Source organism: Misgurnus anguillicaudatus, chromosome 17, assembly GCF_027580225.2.
Source record: "Misgurnus anguillicaudatus chromosome 17, ASM2758022v2, whole genome shotgun sequence".
Classification (NCBI taxonomy): domain Eukaryota; kingdom Metazoa; phylum Chordata; class Actinopteri; order Cypriniformes; family Cobitidae; genus Misgurnus; species Misgurnus anguillicaudatus.
Window position 1 is genome coordinate 33,165,445 of NC_073353.2, and position 22,892 is coordinate 33,188,336.

Below are 22,892 nucleotides of genomic sequence, written 5' to 3' on the forward strand. Positions count from 1 at the left end.
CATAATGTGCCAAATATTTATGGACCTAACTGTACACCTCATTTTAGTAAAAATTACATGTAATCAAATTCAAGTTTATTTTAACGAGAGTTTAGCTATAGTCAGACTATATATCGGGTCTATAGATTGTAAAATGACGGCTATTGGTTGCTGGGTACAGACTATAAAAAGGTAAGAAATGGTTCATTTAGTAACTTTAGACTAAAAGGTTTTTGGAAACCTTGTGTGATAAACCTTTTAGCACCATTATTTTTAAGGTCCATGCAAAGTCATTACAGAGAATTGTTTCTGAGAGAAATGTTAGAAATGTATTGCCGAGACACGTTACAAAGACTGTGAACCATGTTGTACTGAATTGTGGAGTTACACTGTTAAACAGCTTTGCCACATTTCTGTGTTCAGGATTATTTGGGGCTAAAATGGTGGCCCCGACCCAACACAGCCACGAGCATTCATTCAGGTTGTAGCGGTTAAGTTAAGAGATGGCAGCTTCCCACGAGTGGGCGTGGTTTCAGCGCCGACGGCGACACGCCCCCGCCGTTTGAGAGCAGAGAAACCTGCCAGTTTTTCCAAGATTTTGATAACTTTTTTGGCGTTGCTTTAATTATTCAAATTTGGCTGGGTGGTTAATAACACATTTGTCTGTGTTTGTCATCAAACTTTAAAGTGCAGTTTCACAGACAGTGCTTAAGACTAGTCCCAGACTAAAATGCATGTATGAGTCGTCTCAACTTAAAACAGCTTGCACTGAATTATTTTTAAATATCAGTGGCACTGTTTTGTTACAAGATCCACAGCAGCAATGTGTTTTTCAAAGGTATGTTTAAAAAAACAGCTTAATTGTCCTAATATAAATAACAAACCAGGACTTTAAAAATGTCTGGGTTATTTTTGACCTATAATGGGTAAATATTGGACAGAACACATGATGGGTTAAAAATGACCCAATGTTGGGTTGTTTTTATGCAACCATGGGGTTTAATAACCCAGCAGTTGGGTTAAAACAACCCAGCATTGGGTCAAATTTAACCCAGACATTTTTAGAGTGTATGAGTGTGTCTCATGTGTTTTACATTTTGAAGTAAACATGATTGTTTAATCCATTAGGGTGATTCTAATGAAATTAGACGTATGAGGTGTCATGAAACATTTTGATAAAAAAAAGTAAATGCAAAGTAAGAGTATCAAAATAAGAAGCATACAGTTATAAACATCTCTTCATGTACTATTTTGCACATGATTTCAAATGACATCATATAAACCAATTTTTTCCACATTAAGGGGAAAAATTTCATTACCGCAACGTGTCAATGACTGGATTTGGGTTCTTTGACATGGAAATATTAATAATTAAAAAAAATCTATAAAAAAAATAAAAGCTTCAGTGCATGTTATACTATAAACATTTACAGTAAAGAAACATGTGGTATTTGGAAAATAAATGTGTCCAAGAAAAATGTTCTCATCCTCCGCAACAATTTTCAATCATTGTTTAAGCCCTCAAAGAACTAACATTTAAAAAAATTGTTGGAAGGGACATAATTGACTGTGACACTCAAGATGGCTACCAGGTAAGCAGTTCTTATTTTTTCTCTCCAGATAAAAGTTAAAATTTTGTTTGTGATAGTACCTAGACAACTTTTGTAATATCATGTTGCGGTAACGATCATTTTTGATAATGATAATCTAAAAAAAAAAAAAAAATCTATAGGAAATATTTTTTAAATCCTCTAAAAATAACGGTTATAGTAAGTTCAGACCTTATATGTGCAAAAAAATGGCTTCAAGGGCTTTTAAAAATAATCTGATGGTGGACACTTTCTAAATCTGGATTTCGTGAGAATCATCCATTAGCATCTTTTTCTGCCCAGAAAAACATAACATGAGTTTTCAGAAGAGACGAAAATGAGGAAAAAATACTTCACAATCAAATCTCAAAAAAATAGAGTTTAATGTTCATGTGCTGTATAACAAATTAAATATATTAGTGTTTACAAAACAATATGTGCAGGACTACTGTATGCATATCCTAATGTACCCTCTACTCAAAGTTAATGAGAACAAGTTTTACTGACAACACACAGCTTTATCCCACAGAATGCATAAGTCTATTACACAAAGCGAGTACAAAGATTAGAGAAAGACTGATGGTTTCTGTAAGTGGTTAGAGACAAGCAAGGAACAAAAGTAGGCGTCTAGATACGTCTTGTTATATAGGTCATTGGTAACTGTGATATCTGCGAGGTCCAATCAGATGTGAGATTTTTCCATTGTAAGACTGACCACTTTTTTGGTTTTCTCAACTAACTTGTGATCTGGTGCTTAATATTGCAAAGTGTTAAAGCCTCAATGTTCATACAACTTCCGAATCTCAACACGCATCCAAAATAAACTACCACCTTTACAGAAACAGCTCTTGGTTAACTGAATACCTTAAAGGGCATATATTATGCCGATTTTTACAAGATGTAATATAAGATTCAGGTGTGCGTCTGTGAAGTTTCAGCTCAAAATAGCCCACAGATCGTTTGTTATAGCATGTCCAAAATGCAAAATTTGGGTGGAAGCAAAAAAGCGCTGTGTATACCTTTAAATGCAAATTAGCTACTGCTCCTGACTCCCTTACCACTTTTGGTTAAAAATAGACGAGATTCGTGTGAATATACTAGTATCTTTAGCCACATTAGCCTATCAATGTTGTAACAAACACATTTAGAAAATCTTTTGGGTAAAATGAACCCAAGTCAGTGGCTGTGGGCGGGGCTTTGTTTGTGTGACGTCACATTAACAAGAGAATCAAAACGGCATGTCTAATGAGACTGCTTTGGTTTAATAGAGATTAAAAAAGAAGGAGAGAATGTGTTTTTGTGTTCACACACTGCCACATTTATGTCCAAACACCTTGTAAAAGAGGATTTTGCATAATAGGTGCCCTTTAAATGTGGAATGCTTTAAACTAAGGCAAAAAGTTGAAAATGCAGATAAATGTTCACACAATCATAAAGTTTTTTATAATCCACCATTATAACACTCATCATACTCTCAATATCTTGTAATCCTTGGATTACAACCACACTCGCTTACCACACATTCAAAAATATATCTAAAATGGCACTTAAATTAAGATTTTGCATACTTAAGATCTCTTTAGTCTTTTAAAGTAAAAAAAAAACAAAAGCACAGACGAGCACATCTCCGCATATTCCATCGAAATACTGAAGTGTATGATCAGGACGTTCAAATCGGTCTCTTGTACCGACAGAGAGAGGTATTTGTCATTGACACAAATACAGATTATATAACAGCTTGACCGGTACGTTACAAACATATAACTGTGGAAAACCTGATTATCTTGTGCCTACTTCATCCTACGTGGTACTCTGAAACTACAGAAAGAGTGTAACTCAAGGCCAAACCAATAATAGGCAGATATTACGGTACAAGTCACAAAAAAACACGCATCACTGTTGAAAAACACGAGAAATGTAGGATGCAAATTTTAAGAATAAAACACTATAGTGCATATCAGTTTCACATACATTTGCACGTCGAATCTAAGACTATGTTTACACTAACAAACAGAGTAGAAATACTGTACAAAGAGTGTATTTCGAGACTGGGACGACTAGACACGTTCACTGAGTTAAGTGACAACAGCTACCCGGTATTGCTCTACTACCATATATTTAAAATTACAATACATTGATTATGTGTTTATCTGTGTGATAGACTGAAATGGTGCAATAATGAAGCCCTCCAGTCATTTGTTAATGTGTTTGAACTATTTACAGTACTAGTATGTCTAAGGACGGGAACTGTTACTTTACTTCACAAACGTGATTTTCTGTGTTAGCATTTTGTAGGTATCACTCGTAAAGCTGCGTGCACAACGCCAGCAACTAGCAATGGTGGAGCGACTCAATCTCATTTCAACAAAAGCTTGAGATTTTTGGCGACAGGAAGTGGGCATGTCCAGCTAAGCGACAAAGTTGAGAACAGTTCGCCTTTATGCAAAGGCAAGCGTTCGCGAGTGAAGTGTTACTGTGCGTTCACACCAGACGCGGAAGAGGCAGCAAGCGATTTCAATGTTATGTCAATGTAAAGGTGGTCTCGCGGCGCGAATGAGGCGTTTAGCGCGGCACAGTAGACGCAATTCCGCCTCGTTCGCGCGAATGGTGCAAATTAATTGTTGCCGCTCTAGTAGTGGCATGATTACAAGAAGCTAGCGGAGTCGCAGAAGCCCCTCCCATGACGCAAATTTCCGTGTGAATGATGACTAGAATTTCACGCGAGAATGAAGTGAGTACACTAAAAATGTTCAAGCATCCAACTACACGTGGTAGACGCGAATTTGACACCTTAAATGGTCTGGTGTAAACCCACAGTTACTGTGCGTTCACACCAGACGCGGAAGAGGTGGCAAGCGCAAGGGATTTCAATGTTAACGCTACTGAAAAATCCAGCTAAGACCAGCATAAGCTGGTAGCTGGTTTTAGCTGGTTTAAGGTGGTTTACGCTGGTCCTCCCAGCCTGACAAAGCTGGTCATGCTGGTGGGCCAGCTGGTCTTCCAGCCTGACCAGCTAAGTCCAGCTAGACCAGCTTAAAAAGTGACCCAAACACAGCTAGACCAGCTTGCTACACCAGCAAAAACAGCTTGCTACACCAGCAAAACCAGCTTCCTACACCAGCAAAACCAGCTCACCAGCTTATGCTGGTCTTAGCTGGACCCTTCAGTAGGGAAGTCAATGTAACGACGCGTTGACGCGCATCTGGAGGTCTTGCGGCACAAATGAGCCGTTTAGCGCGTCGCTGTAGATGCGATTCCGCCCCATATGCGCATCTAGTTCGGGCGAATGCCGTAAATTGAGAGTTGCCGCGGGAAACGTGCCAGTTGAAATCTCTGAACTTTGCCAAAAAAACACTCCGTGTTAACCAATCAGGAGCTTGCTCTAGTAGGGACGTGATCACAGGAAACGAGTCCCAGAAGCCCCTCTCATGACGCGAATTTCCGTGTGAATGTCTCGATGACTAGAATTTCACGCACAAATGAAGCGTGTACACTCAAAATAGTCAAGTGTCCAACTACGCGCGGTAGACGCGAATTTGATGCCTCAAACACATCTGGTGTGAGCCCACAGTTACTGTGCGTTCACACCAGACGCGGAAGAGGCGGCAAGCGTGAGTGATTTACATGTTAAGTTAATGCAAAGACATGAACAGGCATCGTTCTGCGTGGTAAGCGTGAATGGTGTGGCGCGACGCAATTGGTGGGGAACGTGCGCACAGATGGTGCGCATTCCGTGCGAACTGAGCGCTGGCGCGGGAAACGTGCAAATTGAAAATTCTGAAGATATTCGCGCCGCGTTAACCAATCAGGAGCGTGATTTAGTAGTGACATAATTACAGGAAGCCAGCGTAGTCACAGAAGCCCATCCCATGACGCAAATGTCCGCATAAATGTCTCGAATGACTATAATTTCACGTGCGGCTTTCATGCCGAATGAAGCGAGTAAACTCAAAATGATCAAGCGTCCATCTACGTGCGAATATCGCATTTTTGCTGTCTCTAACCGCGTCTGGTTTAAATGCACAGTAAAACGGTGAAGGTCACATTTTCCGTCATTTACTGAGAGGATGGTTACTCATTTGTTTATAGTAGTTAGTAGGACAACCAGAATTAGGAACACCTAACAACCTGTTTAAAAAAGAAAAGAGGAGTCGCTGGTGGTGTGCACGCACAGTAAGAATGTAGAGATAGGAAATATATTACTTGTGCTTAGTATCTTAACAACCAGAATAAATCAAGCATAACTATTCATTCAAGATAACAAGGAAACCCAAAGATTTCAGTTCAAAGATTTCAGTGTTTAAGTAGCAATGGGTAAGTACCACAGACTCCCTGTGCAACCATAGCACCATAGTAGAGACTAAAATTCAGATTCTTTAGCAACTCTGATAGAGAGCGAAAAAATCAACTACCTAGACTCTCAGACCCCACGAAATACAGTCTTTAAGATTTTGTGACGATTCCGGGCCAAATCCGCGCCGAAGTAAGCAGCTCCGGGTTGGATCCGGCACGAAGACGTCTGCTGTCTGGGATATGTTGGCCCTAACAAATGTGTTTTAAAATGAGAATGTCTCTTTTCCAAATACAAACTGCAATTTGTTAAATAAGCAGACATGAGCAGAAAAGAAAACTCTGCTCATCGAACGACTTCACGGGGGCTTTCGAGAAATTCAAATTTAAGATACTCACTTAAATAGGTGACTACTAACAGCTGCATACTAAAAAGTTTTAAGACAACAACACTGTGTCCCTCCCCGTTCGGAGAAACTCCCATTTTTACATGCATTCATATATACATACGACACATACTGTATTTAAATAACATTGTTTTCAAACAGACATTTTCTTTGTATTTACAAAAAGCGGACTTCACGGTCCACACCAATAAAAAAGGACGTGAGGAGGAAAACAAGTATGGAGACCTAGCGGACAGCGACGAGAATTAAACGTCAGTGACGGCACAAACAGTGTGAATCTACTCAGGTGAATGCAAATAAGGGCTCTAGGTGCTTTGGCAAAAACAAAAACGGTGAGAAACTAAAATAAACTCTATTTTGAGGCAACATTGGTTTTTAAGGCTCTACTGTAGTTGTGCTTGGTTAGTATTCACTGACAGACGACGTGTGTATCATTACAGGGTCGACACAAAAGTATTCAGGGCTGCTATCTGGAATCCTCTGGTTCTGATTTGATGACCTTCTTCTCTGAGAGATTGAGGGCACGTGAAGAGGCGTCTCCTCCATTTTCTGAAAGAAGATTAAAAGATGGATTACAGAAACCCTTGGTGGTAAGTCAATGATGAACATACTATAATATACAGTGCTTAACAAATGTATTAGGTTAAACTAACAGTTTTGGCGATTAGAAAAATTATTTTATTCCAAGTGTTTGTGTAACTTTGTCTAAAACTTACATTTTTATGTAACATTTTATGTAATATTTATCTTGCTTTGTCCACCTTCCTGGATGAATTCTTTAAAGGACAACACCACCGTTTTCAATATTTTACTATGTTCTTATTTCATCTTAGACTAATTAACACATACCCATCTTCTTTCAATGTGTACACTTAATCTTTGTACAGCGCGTCGTGAATGTGTTAGCATTTAGCCTAGCCCCATTCATTCCTAAGGATCCAAACAGAAATAAATTAAGAAGCCACCAAACACTTCTATTTTATTCCTTATTTAAAGACTGTTAAATAGGGGTGTGACGAGGCACTTAATCCACGAGACGAGACGAGACACGAGATTGGGTTCACGAGAACGAGAAGAGACGATATTTTTACACTTTTTAAGAAACCCTCGATGATAAAATAAATGAATAAGAAACTGAAATCATGTTATTTTTAAATGTTTTAACTAATCAAGGACTGGCCCTAACAATTATTTTACTAACTGATAATGATGTAATTTGTTATTTTTGGGTAATAAAAATAGACCCAAGTGAGCAGTAGCCTTTAAAATTACATAATAACGAAGATGCAATAATAATTGGTTCAAATAAAGTATTAAAACCAAGTAACATTAAACAACATTACATTAACAAACACATTACATTTGTGGTCTATAAATAAAAAGCATTATGTATATATTATAACAAATGCCTGCAGGGGGAGATAGTTGACTCGTCTCGCGGACGCTATCTTTACTTTCACTTTAGACGGAGAGAAACGCTTATTTTTTAGCCAAACAGTTTAAATCCATTTGAATATTTAATATACGTCCATTTCTTTACAATAGAAATGAACATGCAGACATTAAATCATGTAAACTCTGTGATGGTTTAATCTGCTGAGACTTCACATCTGACACTTATCACCAGACAAACACAATACGTCTCAGACTTCATACGAGCTCCTAAACGAACATTATTGGAAACCCAAACAAAAAAGCAAATGCAGTAAAAGACAGAATATAATGCATGCACTGTAAGAGGCTAATTACACCAACCAAGCTTTAAACGCTTGGAAACGCAAGGCGCGACGCACTGCCTTTTTTAAAAAAAGAGCAGTGCGAGTCGACGCGGCTTTTAATATTGCTAGGCAACCACCTAGTCAGCTGTCTTGTCAATCAAATATTGAAGCGTGCGCTCTTTTGCTGTTAACTGTCATATTAGCAGAAACTTTAAAAAGATGACGCTTGCTCTGACCTTGTTTGAGGGTGAGAGGTGCACAAACACGCAGGAGAGAGTGAGTGAGTGGAGTCCGGTTCTTCAATGCAACTGTAAACTTCCCTCACCACAACGTAAGGCCCGCATCTCCCCTCATTCGAGTGGACAATGGAAAGACGCGAATGACTTGGGGCGCTTCTCCGCTCTCAGCGTTCCTTCAAAGGCGCGTGCTGCGGCCGCCGGCCAAAACCGCAAGGCGCTCAGCGCGCATAAACAGCGCGCAAACGCTCCATGCCCATAGAATATCATTTAAAAAAGGCGCCTGCAACTGCCATAAACGCTTTTGGTGTAACTGGCCCCTAAAAGGGTCAAACAGAAAGCTGCATCCTCCGGAGGTCGCATATGCAGGCTGCATACGTCATTAAGGTTTATTTCAGATCATTAACTGAGCATTACATTCGCAAGTCGTGAGCATATTACAACAATTTGCGATTAACTAAATTATTAGTAAACTTTATAATTGTTAGTAGTCTCTAATAAGACAGTCTTTATGAAGTAAATGCAGTTTAAAAATGCGACCTCCGAAGGATGCAGTCTTTTATTTGAAAAACGGCCAGAATTTCACCTACACAAGAAATCTCGCGAGACACACTTAATCTCGCGATACATATTTAATCTCGCGAGATCTCGTCGCACGAGATCTTGTCACATCCCTAACTGTTACATGAGTAGTTACACAAGTAAGTATGGTGGCACAAAATAACACGTTTTTTTTAACACGTTTTTAAAAAAAATACTATATTGTAGGGCGAAAGAGCACTGAGTTTGCAGCACTTCGACCTTGGGCGCAGCAATATTGACGGAGTGAGAGGAGGAGTTGTTAGAAGTGATGATGTTACTGCACACTTTTTTATCCGCTTAAAAAAATCACGTTTTATTTTGTGCCACCATACTTACTTACTCATGTAACAGTCTTTAAATAGGGAAAACATGGAAGTGTTTGGTGGCTTCTAAATTCATCCCTGTTTGGATCCTAAGGAATGAATGGGGCTAGGCTAAATGCTAACACATTCACGAAGCGCTGTACAAAGATTAAGTGCACGCATTAAAAAAGGTAGGTATGTATTAATTTATCTAAGTTGAGTTAAGAACATAGTAAAATATTGAAAAACAATGATGTTGTCCTTTAAGATGAGCTTATTGTGGTGCATTATGGGATTGAGTTCTTTTCACAACATGCATGCTTTTTGTGTTTTTTGTCAGCCGAAACCCCTTTACCTCAATTATTTACCTCAAATAAATATTGAAATAATTGAATAGCACATTTGCATATTTAGCTTTATTTATTTTTTATTTTAACTTTATTTATTTATTTTTCATCCATTTTAAAGTTTTTATCAGTAGTATTTTACATAGTTATTGTTATTATTACCTACATCTGATAATTTTTTGTAGCGCTGTGTAGTGGTCACATGACATGCAGATAAAACAAATTAAATATATCTTTTTTTAGTAAAAATCTACTTTTTAAGTAAGTGTTTTATTTAGATTTTGTTAATTATATTTGCATCTTATGATTTAAAGGTGCAGTGTGTAATTTTTAGAAGGATCTCTTGACAGAAATGCTAAATATTATGTAAAACTATATTATCAGTGGTGTATAAAGACCTTTCATAATGAACAGTTATGTGTTTATTACCTTAGAATGAGACCCCTTAAGCTGCCATTTTGTGCCGCCATGTTCATACAGAAGCCCTTAATTGACAAACTTTTTTACTACGTTGTCTCCAAAGATGACATGTTTGTCCGATGGCGGCTACCGTAGCTTTTCTATGTTTCAAAAGCGATAGATGAGCAGTGGACTTAGCTGTTGGTTGCAGTTCGCAACCTCACCACTAGATGCCACTAAAATTTACACACTGCACCTTTAATTGTAAGTAATTATTTAAATGTTTTTCCGTCAACTCATAAACCCACTGCAATTCATGAACTCGTGACTGCTCTTCCGAGGGGTGCAATTTCAAAGTATGTGTTCGGAGTGTCATATGCGTTGCTCGTGTTTTCAAAATATGTGTTTGTTGCGTCACATGAACCACGTGCATCATGTGTATTGTCAAAATAAGTGCCTGCTGCACACGCGTCAAAACAGTTTATGATAAAAGAGATGCTCGTGTTCACAAAATACAGCAAGACACTCCCTTAACAGTAAACTTTGATAATGCATGAGATTATGCGAGTATCTGGCAAATGCGAGTGTCTCTTTTATCATAAACCCTTTAGACGCGTCTGCAGCAGGCACTTATTTTGACAAGACATGCGATGCACACAAGATCTCTCGATGCGCAGAACACATATTTTGAAATGATGAACCACACACGACGGGCTTCATACATGTTGTGACGAACTTCACATCATGCGCCCTCAAAAAAAGAAGTCAGCGACCACCACTGGTGCATATGTATATGTGTGAGAGTCAGAATTTCTTGAATGTCTTTCAATACACACCTGTGGCTCCTGATGTCTTGCTCTCTATATTAGCTTGGTGATGCCTCTTCAACTCATTGGCCAGCTGCTTTCCAAGAGGCGTCTCCCCATCAGACGTGTTTGTCCTCTGACCGGTCACCCTCAGATTCAGCGGTCGCTCACCTTCAGAGATACAGGACAAATGACACACAATAAGCCAAACCTGTAATTTAAACTCCTGTTTACATTGCCCTTCACCTGTGACTGCATTCATGACCATTATGTCCATTACTGAGCCTTGTGTTATGAGCTAGTTACGAGACAAGCATCCCGCCTACCAGAAGCGCTCGGCACAATGCTCTCGCTCGTGCACGCAACTGATATTTATTTAATACGAATGCACCTTTTCTTCGACAACAGTCAGCCAACGCAAACGCCGCAACAGCCTGAAGACAAAGGATGCAGCTTGAGGCCGTTGAAAGCAGGTTGCATTCAGCACAAAAACACCTCTACATTTATTGCCAGATTCCTTCATAGAGCACATTAACCTTTTCTCTCTCTGGCTGAATGATCTCATTTGTGTTTATAGACGGTACCAGCAGAGATCAACACACCGTGAGTCACTCCTTTAGTTTTACTGGGACTGTTGGTTTAATGCAGGAATTTTGTGAGATTAATTTCTTGTAAAAAACAATTATTAATTTACGATCTGTATGTAAGTTCTATAATAAAGAACTGTGACCCTTCCCATAGAAACCGTTTTTACATAAAATCACCCTACATAATACAGTACAGTGATTCTGTGAAAATACAACCTTGATATCCTTAAAATATGTCAAATATTGAAATCAATGTGAAATCTTAGACGGTCTGGATTAAAGGATTAGTCAATTTTCTTATTAAAAAAAATCCAGATAATTTACTCACCACCATGTCATCCAAAATGTTGATGTCTTTCTTTATTCAGTCGAGAAGAAATTATGTTTTTTGAGAAAAACATTCCAGGATTTTTCTCATTTTAATGGACCCCAACACTTAACAGTTTTAATGCAGTTTAAAATTGCAGTTTCAAAGGACTCTAAACGATCCCAAACGAGGCATAATGGTCTTATCTAGCAAAACGATTGTCATTTTTGATGATATGCACTTTTAAACCACAACTTCTCGTATTCCTCCGGTCATGTGACGTGCCAGCGCGACCTCACGTAATATGTCATCACGTCAAGAGGTCACGGATTACGCATCAAAACTACGCCCCAGTGTTTTCAAGTGCGAAAAAGAGGACCGTTCCAACATTGTTGTATGTCGAATGATACTAACTAATGTCTTTGTATCAGTTTATTGTTTAAAATTGTCCGCAAATGTGCTTTTCATATATGTAACACGTGACCTTTCCACGTCATTATGCAATTACGCGAGGTGGCGTTGGCTCGTCACAGGACCAGAGATAGACGAGAAGTTGTAGTTTAAAAGTGCATACATTTTATTTTTCTTGCCAAAAATGACAATCGTTTCACTAGATAAGACCCTTATGCCTCTTTGGGATCGTTTAGAGTCCATTAAAACTACAATTTTAAACTGCATCAAAACTGTTACGTGTTGGGGTCCATTAAAGTCCATTAAAATGAGAAAAATCCTGGAATGTTTTCCTCAAAAAACATAATTTCTTCTCGACTGAACAAGGAAAGACATCAACATTTTGGATGGCATGGTTTTAATTATCTGTTTTTTTTTAAGAAAATGGACTAATCCTTTAATGTATGCAAAAACTGAAAAGGGAGTGTCAGAGCCAGAAAGGGATAGATTTAGATTTAGTTCTCATCTTATTCTCACTTTGTTTTTTTACACTGCCTCTCTCTCTCTCTCTCTCTTTCATTCTTCCTCTGCAGATCCCATACGCCCACTTTGGAGTTTGGAGAACACATGGGATATTAGGAAGCTGAGAGAGATCATCTACTCAAAGAGTTCATGAAGAAGTGATTCTCAGAGCAGGGGAGGAGAGGGCTCTGTTAGAACAGTGTGAAACCGTAAATCAGAACGACAAATAATTATCATAAATACAGAGCACAATGTCACATTAAGCCAAAGCAGAAATAAAGACTGATTATGCAATTTTTCCAGACAGAACTGTAATACTCAGAGAAATCCACCCATCCAGTGGCGAGTGCCTCTTTTGGGAGGGCAGTTGTAGCCTAATGGTTAGAGTCGGGCTTGTAAGCCGAAAGTCACCGATTCGAGTCTTACGGCCAGCAGGTAGCACGTCAGCGTGCATCACTCGCGGATAACCGAAAAAGTAAATTCTTCATTTTATGCAAAATCCGATATCTGGCGTGCTATTCTGTCATCTTTTCTCCCTTTTTTCAAACCGCGACAAACGCCAGTCCTCCTTCGCTGCAGAATGCAATAAATCCACTCAACCAATCACAGCGCACCATTCCACGCATTGTAAACAATAATGGCTAAGCTTTGAATACTCAGGGAATCCTAGTTTTCCTCATTTACTTTGTGCTTCGTGATTAACAGCAAACAAAAACAAAATAGTAATTTTAGCATTGATAAACCTGTGCTGGTTTTCTGTGGCGGGGAAGAAACATAAGCCATCAAAATCGAAATAATTTACGTAAGAGGCACTCGGGTTTCTTGTTCTCACATGACAGCATCAAGCTTCTGTCATGCTAACACATTGACTCCAGGGGATCTTATAAAAACTTTCCATTATTTTACTCGAAGTCAATGAAAATCGAGCAGAACCAAAACATTTCAAAGCTGATCTTGCAAAAAAAAAAAAAATCAGTAATGACGTCCCAAGGATGACAGCAGCAATATGTTCTTAAAGGAATATTCCATTTTCTTAAAAGAAAAACCCAGATAATTTACTCACCACCATGTCATCCAAAATGTTGATGTCTTTCTTTGTTCAGTCGAGAAGAAATTATGTTTTTTGAGGAAAACATTGCAGGATTTTTCTCATTTTTAATGGACTTTAATAGAGCCCAACATTTAATACTTAACTCAACAGTTTTATTCAACGGAGTTTCAAAGGTCTATAAATGATCCCAAACGAGGCATAAGGGTCTTATCTAGCGAAACGATTGTCATTTTTGACAAGAAAAATAAAAAATATGCTCTTTTAAACCACAACTTTTCGTCTAGGTCCGGTCCAGCGCGACCTGACGTAAATGCGTAGTGACGTAGGGAGGTCACGTGTTACAAATATAAAACGCAAACTTGCGGACCATTATAACCAATAAACTGACACAAAGACATTAATTAGTATCAGTTAACATACAACAACGTCGGAACGGTCCTCTTTCAACGCACTTGTAAACACTGGGGCGGAGTTTCGCGTTCGTCCTCTGTGACCTCTTGACGTCATGACGTATTGCGTGAGGTCACGCTGGCGTATCACGACCGGATCTAGATGAGAAGTTGTGGTTTAAAAGTGGATATTTTTTATTTTTCTTGTCAAAAATGACAATCGTTTCGCTAGATAAGACCCTTATGCCTCTTTGGGATCGTTTATAGTCTGTTAAAACTGTTACGTGTTGAGTTAAGTATTAAATGTTGGGCTCTATTAAAGTCCATTAAAATGAGAAAAATCTGGCAATGTTTTCCTCAAAAAACATAATTTCTTCTCGACTGAACAAAGAAAGACATCAACATTTTGGATGACATGGTGGTGAGTAAATTATCTGGATTTTTCTTTTAAGAAAATGGAATATTCCTTTAATATGACAAAGCAAATGTTTTGATTAATGCCATTAATGTTTATTTTTATCATTGTATAACACTAGTCAACTAAATGAATATAACATGGCAAAAATAAATGCACATTAATATATTGATTCAATAGATTTATAGCATTTAAAAAGAAAGTCACAAGTCACCGACTTTTTTGGATTTATTGCATTTTGCGGAAAAAATAATCAGTTTTTATAATAAATCTTTGAAAATCAAATTATGGATTTGAATTTTTAATGTTATGCTAAAGATGGATGCTATGTGAAAGTTTGTAACAGAAAATGGTGGTTTTCATCTTGTCACTTTCTTCTTATAGAATTTTTTTTTACCCAAATTAGTCAAAATGAAACCAAACTCTTTATGTGTTCCCCTGTGATCGAAGACACAATCAATGCACTTCTAATGCTCCATTAATTGAGCTACAGCTACACCTTTACCTAAACTTAAATTCAAACAAATCCAGCTAATCTGTATCAGCCATTATAAAACTCCTATCAGCCTACCACAAGTTTTTAATGACAAGTCTTTACATTGCAAACCTGTGCTGTGATGCAGATAATAAATGCTCAGATTCACAGTACATGCAGTAATTATTCTCATGTACCTTCCACCGCAAGGGTCAAAATGAACCACAGTCAGACAACATCAAGATTAGCAACAGAACGCAAAGCTCTGTTCATATTTCCACCCATCACCCCCTCCCCTTCCTGACACCCACCACCCCGCCTCCGCCTGCAGCTGCCAGATGAGCCCCTGAAATGAAAGTGCCAACGAGAAACGAGAGAAAAATCAGTCTGGAACAGGTGATGCAAGCTAGTGAATTATCTGAGAAAATGATACGCCTCGTCGGTTTTTCGTACGGGTATAAAAATAACCTGGATGGTCAATCAAGAGTAAATAACAGTAGCAGTTTTTTGGTTTTGCTTATTTGTCAAGAAAAGTGAATTTTTTTCCTCTAACTGTTCTTCATGTTAAATAAATTGGAGGATTGCATGGTTTAGCTACAGGACTGAGAATTTACATTGGCAAGTGGAAACCAACGTCCCAAAATCAATCATATATGGTACCAAAATGAAAAGTCCTTAAAGGTGTATGTTCTTTAATGGTAACAACAAAACAAATGGGAAGCATACAGTTTTACAATTTAAAAGTCATTAAAAGTCAATAGGCTTATTTATTTAGCTATGCACAAAGAACCTCCAACGCCTGCATTAAATTATTTTGCTGACAGACAAAAAAAAGATTTGATCTACAAGCATTGCTTCTGTAAATGAAGTTTCAAACTCACCCTGTTCGGTACTTTTATCGGTGGATACCCCATTACTTTTTTGTCTGTCTCCGCTGTGTTTGTACGGTCCCGGTGGAACCCTCCACTCCAGAGCCTGGAGTCTGTCCTGCGCCGCGGCGTCATGCAGGATCTCCATCTGTTTGGCCAGCAGACGCTCCAGCTGAACCTGTAATATGTGCAAACAGCAGGGAGTCAGGCAAGTGGATGTGGAGCAACATACTGTACGTACGGTGTGTGACAGAAATCATTTCCAATATTCACCGTACACAAACATAACGCAACCAAGTGACGCAAAACAAAACTAACAGTAAACACACACCTACATTCAAAACACGTGATGCTCCTTAAAATATTCGCATTTGAACGTGAATAGGGATTTTAAGTTACTATAAAAGTACTATTTCTGATAGATATTCGGAAGTAATATTCTCTTTATAGATTTACATAAGAGGCAGTTAAGTTTAATACTAATATCTACACACAACCCAGTTATCCTCTATTCGGTCATCTTTCCATTCAGGATTACCTGAGTCAGCAAAGATTTTTTTTTACATTTGGCATGTAAAGTTATGTGTGTCTATACTGGCTTACACTTTTCATGGCTTACACTTTTCATTTACTGGCTTACACCGCTATGAATATAAAGGACCAATTACAATTCGACAGACAATTATTTTTTACATTTAGTATCACTAATGTTATTTAATATCTTATATATCCCTCATAGGTCGCCTTGATTTCACCAAGTAAGATGTGATCCTGGATCAATGTTTTAATCAAAGATACCCCAACCTACCCTTAACTCAAACCCTAACCATTTTAAACCCTCAAATTAGTGTGAAATAGTTTGAGGAGTATTTCTTAAAAGCCCCTAACCCAATCCTTAACCTAAATCTAACATATACACTAATCCTAATCCTGCAATCTGATTGGTTAATGAAAGTGTTGTTCCAGGACCAACAATGGTGTTGATCCAGGATCACATCTTACTTGGTGAAATCATGTTCACCATCTTTCATATCTTTTGAAAAAATAAGATATGAGAGATATATGTATTCTACACATAGGCTATGTATGAAGAGCTCACATGCAAAAGCATCTAAACGCCACCTCTTTCAAAAACGAGATAACGATATTGATATCGGCACATATTATACGTTCAACAAATAATTTGCTTCAAATGCACTTAATCCTGACGTCAGGTCATTTAGAAATAGCGGTTTGTTGGCAGAATCCTACGGAAGCAGAGAAAGGTCATCCATATTTTTATTTTTGCTTGCTTGTTTTCTCGTGTTCACAACTTAATTTTCTCGTGATCTCGAGATAACAAAAGTTGTTTTTGAACTTGGGGCTCGAGCCGAGCCTCGGGTTTGTGCTCCCTCTGAGTACAGCAAGCCAAGTCTTATTTTATCACCATTCAATAGACTTAAAGGAATAGTCTACTCATTTTCAATATTAAAATATGTTATTACCTTAACTAAGAATTGTTGATACATCCCTCTATCATTTGTGTGCGTGCACGTAAGCGCTGGAGTGCGCTGCGACGCTTCGATAGCATTTAGCTTAGCCCCATTCATTCAATGGTACCATTTAGAGATAAAGTTAGAAGTGACCAAACACATCAACGTTTTTCCTATTTAAGACGAGTAGTTATACGAGCAAGTCCGGTGGTAAAAAATAAAACGCAGCGCTTCTCCAAGCGGATCCAAAAGAGGAACTACATCCTATGGCGCAACAGCACCTTTGGGAGTACTTGGACTCGGCGCAGTAACACCCTCCCTCTCCCATTATGAGAGTGAGAAGGGGAGCAGACTTTTCAGGCGAGTCGAAGTACTCCCAAAAGCGCCACCACGCCACAAAATATAGTTCCTCCTCTAAATCCGCCCAGAAAAGCGCTATGTTTTATTTTGTACCACCAAACTTGCTCGCACAACCACTCGTCCCAAATAGGAAAAACGTTGATGTGTTTGGTCACCTCCAACTTCATCTCTAAATGGTACCATTGAATGAATGGGGCTAAGCTAAATGCTATGGAAGCGTCGCAGCGCGCTCCAGCGCTTACGTGCACGCACACAGATGATAGAGGGATGTATCAACAATTCTTAGTTAAGGTAATAACATAGTTTAATATTGAAAATGAGTAGACTATTCCTTTAATGCGCAGGCGAACTAGCGAAATTAACAACGGTGCGAACATGTCGAGCTGCAATCATTTTTTACCTGGTCACTGAATATATTAGGAAATTGACCTAATTTTTGAGTCTTTTATCTTTATTCAGAAAAGAAAGTGAAGTGAGATTTCTGAAAATAAAACATTTCAATTACTGACTAACAACCTTTTCATTGCCATTAAAGTAAAATGACTAAACTTACTGAACATAAAAGGCAGATAAAAATGCTCATTTTCAAGAAAACATGTCAGACGCACTTAGAGTGTTTTGCATCTGAACTCCTATTATATTATATTAAACATTTAATAAATATTTACATTTTTCAAAATCCACGTAAAAGAAAACACTTTTAGCTATGTGGGAAGAGTTCACTGCATTCTGAAATGCAAGTACGCATTATATTCTTAGTGTTGCCGCAAGGACTTTACAATAAACTATTAACATAAACTACTGTCATGGCAACGCAACGATTTGAAGAGAACCTTATAAACATTTTTACGATTCTTAGTCTTCATTTTGACAGCAGTGATTGAAAATCCAGTTGAATTGACACTGCCACTTAAAAAGTTACCTATCACCTCCTTTATGTTTTAGTTCATACCATCAAAGTATGAAGAGCATGCGTAACTCTAGGGCTACAAAATTTATATAGGTTTTATATTCTACATAACAGTCTTCCAAGAAAAGTTAATCTTATGAGTTACAAACAAATATTTCTTGGCAAATCTGAGATCCAACTAAGACACTAGAGGCAACAAGACATTGTAATCTGTAAGATGGAGATACATACTAAATTTTGCTCTTTGTTTAGTCTCATTGCTATCCACAAGAAAATATTTTTCTCATTGGTAAGAACAATTACTAACTGAGGACTGTAAATATTAAATAACAATACTTCCACTTAAGACATGACGTGTTTTTGACCAAAAAAACAGGTTGCGTAAAATGGGACAAGAGGGCAGGTGAAACACTTTGACCCGAAAACCAGCATGATTGGATACCAGAGCGAGACGTTTGGTGGTAGTAAGACAAGAAGATGGAGTCAGCCAGGCGCCTGAGAGCATTCCTTTCCCACACACACATAAACACACTACACATACTACACACATAAACACACACACAGTCATAATGCAGTCAGTCACCTGGATGTTCCGCCCAACCGTCTCCTCTCCCTTAGATCTTGCGTGGGCTAACTGCTCCTTAAGGGTCTCCTGGCGCATGTGAATTGCCTGCAGCGCCTCTTGAAGGTCAAAACATCCCTCCTGTAGACCAACAGTGTGAGATATTACATTTAACTGATCTTTGTCTTCGTTAAATGCTTTGTTTACCGCAAGTGCTATTTCTGTCTCCGAAACAGTCCCCCTCATTCAATATTCCCTATATTAATCAACTAATTAGGGCTGGGTGATATTTACCCAAATTAATATCTTTGTAATTTTGGTATGAATGTCAATACATGATCAATATCTCTGTATTTTCGGCAAGTGGAATAAATGTTTACATGCTGGTCAAAGCCTCATGTGAGACGTCACACCTTCACAACATGCGAGCTGGTTGGAAAGCTTAATACGTCTGACCTCAGTGTACATTTCTGGGAGAGCTTCTGTTGCAAAGAAGAAGGGATATATCACACCTTACCGATATAGACAGTTGGGTAAAAATACTCGATATACCGCCCAGCCATAGCACTCATATAGTTAACTTAAAGGAGTGAATGAAAACAAGCAAGTGAATTTGGACACTGAGTGCTATGAAAGCACGATAGGCCTCATCATTGTTTTGAGATGTGCACTCGATAATGTCCACTATGATTTTGGACAACTGACCCCTCAAATAGTGCACTATGTAAGGGTATAAGTAGCTATTTCAGACACAGCCTAAAAGAATTGTAAAAATAATTATTAGAGATGCACTGGTGTCGGTAGAAAAAAGCTATTTTTAACACTATCGGCCGATAGTTAAAAAACAGCCGATAGTCATGTCTGATACATCAAGAGAACAGAAAAATGCAATGAATTTAAGCTCTGTGTATAGAAAATTTAAAGAAACATCACTAGTGTAATGTTCGATATTAATGGTCATTATATGAATGAATGAATAACATTCAGAACTAACTTGCATTAAGTTTAATCAAGTTAAAGGAAAACAACACCGTTTTTCATTATTTTCCTATGCTCTTACCTCAACTTAGACAAATTAATACATACCTATCTTTTTTCAATCCGTGCACTTAATCTTTGTAATGCGTGTCGTGAATGTGTTAGCATTTAGCCTAGCCCCATTCATTTCTTAGGATCCAAACGCAGTGCCGACCTGAGCCTTTTAGGGGCCCTAAGCAGAATGTGTTTGGGGGCCCCCTCGACTTTTTTTATTTATTTAAAAATAAAGAAATTACAAACATTTATAAAAATAACAATGTTGCACATTAAGTAAGGGCTAAAATTAGCATTAGGTAAAGAAATCAAATCAAATGAATCATAACACTGTCTTTATTGTATGAATTAAATATAATTATTATATTTTTAGAGACACAGAAGTGATTTTCTCTTTGTCTTGGATTGTTTGATTAACATTAATGACACAGACTTAAGTAGGTTAATTGAGGTTACTGTCTCTTTAAGAGAAGCACGGACCTGGTTTCTGCTTAATCTATACATAAACCTAAGACATAAACAAATGTTTTTATTGGAAAAAGAATACTGTGGAGATCCTTTTGTTTGTATGTGCCCTGTCAAGAACAGAAAGATTTTATGTTTGCTTGCTTTCTGAAACGCATCTCTCCATGTGTGCACTACTGAGTGCACTTAAATGCACGCTGGCACACGCACATACAGATGGTGGACGAATTACAAATGGTGCAGCATAAAAACATTGTTTTTCCGTGCTCTATTACTCAAATGTATGTTAATTTAAGTTATTTAATTGTAAAAGAAAAAAGAAAAGCGATTGGGGGCCCACTGGTGGCCACGAGGCCCCAGGCAGCCGCTTAGTTCGCTTATGCCTCGGGCCGGCCCTGTCCAAACGGATAATTTAGAAGCCACCAAACACTTCCATGTTTTCCCTATTTAACCCTGGAGAACCCATGGGGTCAAATTTGTTCAATAGAATAAGTGGGTTTTTAGATTTTTCTGGGTTCTCCAGGGTTCAAGACTGTTACATGAGTAGTTACACGAGTAAGTATGGTGGCACAAAATAAAACTTTTTTTCTAAGCGGATAAAAAATGAGAACTATATTGTATGGCGGAAGAGCACTTAGTTTGCAGCATTTCGACCTCGGCGCGCAATAACATCATCACTCCTGACTACTCCTCTCTTGCTCAAACTTCGGTCAATATTACTGCGCCCGAGGTCAAAGTGCTCTTCCGCCATACAATATAGTTCTAATTTTTTATCCGCTTAAAAAAAAACACGTTTTATTTTGTGCCACCATACTTACTCGTGTAACTACTCATGTAACAGTCTTTAAATAGGGAAAAATGTTTGGTGGCTTCTAAATTCATCCCTGTTTGGATCCTAAGGAATGAATGGGGCTATGCTAAATGCTAACACATTCACGACGTGCTGTACAAAGATTAAGTGCACACATTGATAAAATACAGGCATGTATTAATTCGTCTAAGTTGAGGTAAGAACATAGTAAGATATTAAAAAACGGTGGTGTTTTCCTTTAATATGACCACCAAACTATATTGTAAAATATTGAAAAATGGCGGTGTTTTCCTTTAATATAACCACAAAACTATTGGTATCGTCGGATTTCAGTTGGAATAATCACCAACAGTATCTGTATGGGTGAACAAATTTAATATGATACGATGCATCTGTAATAATATCATTTTAAAATAGGTTTCCCCTCAGTTATTAATTGGTCAGGCAAACTAATTGTCCAGCTATAAACCTAAACCATTAGTTTAGCAAATCCCACTTGGCATGTGGCACGTCAATATACCCAACAAACAGCACAATTTCAACAGCACCACAAAGCCAAAATGGTTACAATGTCGGGGTCCATAAATGGCTAATTTAAAACTGGCCCTGCATATTAAATGTTTTTTAATAATTCCACACTTTACCAGTAAGAGTTAAAGTAAAGTGAATAATTTAAATCACCCCTATCTTCTTATATGGGAGTCAACATTTGGATTACTTTATTGATGGATGGATGTGCTTTTTGGAGCTTTTGCCATGTTGACCCCCATATAAGAAAATAACACAAAGGCATTTTAATATAAAATTATTTGTCAACAAAGAAATTCAAATACATCTGAAAATGGCACGAGGGAAATTAAATTATGAGGAAACTTTTTCATTTATGGCTTATGTGTATTTTTGAATAAACCTCAAACTCAAGGCCCCGTGGTTTAGAGGTGACATTTGAAGACAACCTTAAAAAATTCCATGAGATGTTATAAATCTCAAGCAAATAACTTCAAAGCATTACGGTACTCATTTTTCACAGACATGGACTAAAAACACTTCATTCCTCTCGAGCAAAAAGGTCAGATTATATCTAATGAAGGTCATTCCACTTATGTCCCACCACCGGATGAGTTTCGTACAAATCTTTATAATCAACGGACACGCCGCATCCTAAACATTTTGTATGACGTGCCTCCACGTCCAAGTCACTACAGGAGCAAAACGCCAAATGTTTACACGCATCACTATAGCTACGAACTAGCAAAACATTCCAGTCTTTTCATTGCTAGCTGGGTGTTGGGTTTGAGGCGGAGAGCTAACTGTTACTAACAGTTCTGACGCAAGTTAGCCAACACTCGCACTGCAACAATGAAGTCACCGAGCCACTCCTAATAGTCAAGAGATCTTCTCTTCCGTGACACGGAGGCTGATCTTAAAAACAAAGGTGCACACGTCTGTTTGCCTGCGTGTATACGCATGTACCTCAAGAATCGGCCCCTTTTCACTTTGCGGTATCTGCGCAAATGCATGGGTGTGGGTGATTCCAAGCGCACCCACGTAATGATGTCACTTCTACATCAAGAATACGGGTAGGCGCGCAACTGATCTCATTTGGACCTTGTCTGGGTG

General features: G+C 38.1%; 1 protein-coding gene across 2 annotated transcripts in view; it reads right to left on the bottom strand.

Annotated features, from left to right (window-relative positions):
* Window positions 1–6,403: 6,403 nt before the first annotated feature.
* nab1b (NGFI-A binding protein 1b (EGR1 binding protein 1)) overlaps window positions 6,404–22,892 on the bottom strand; it is a 31,196-nt gene continuing 14,707 nt past the window's right edge. Inside the window, exons 5-8 of one of the 2 annotated variants that reach the window (XM_055215425.2) lie at window positions 18,986–19,105; window positions 15,673–15,838; window positions 10,686–10,826; window positions 6,404–6,814 (exon numbers count right to left, since the gene is read on the bottom strand). In XM_055215425.2, the coding sequence (XP_055071400.1) occupies window positions 6,732–6,814; window positions 10,686–10,826; window positions 15,673–15,838; window positions 18,986–19,105 (510 nt within the window). In that variant the 3' untranslated portion in view covers window positions 6,404–6,731. The remainder of the gene's footprint in view (window positions 6,815–10,685; window positions 10,827–15,672; window positions 15,839–18,985; window positions 19,106–22,892) is intronic. The other variant, XM_055215426.2, reaches the window with a different exon arrangement.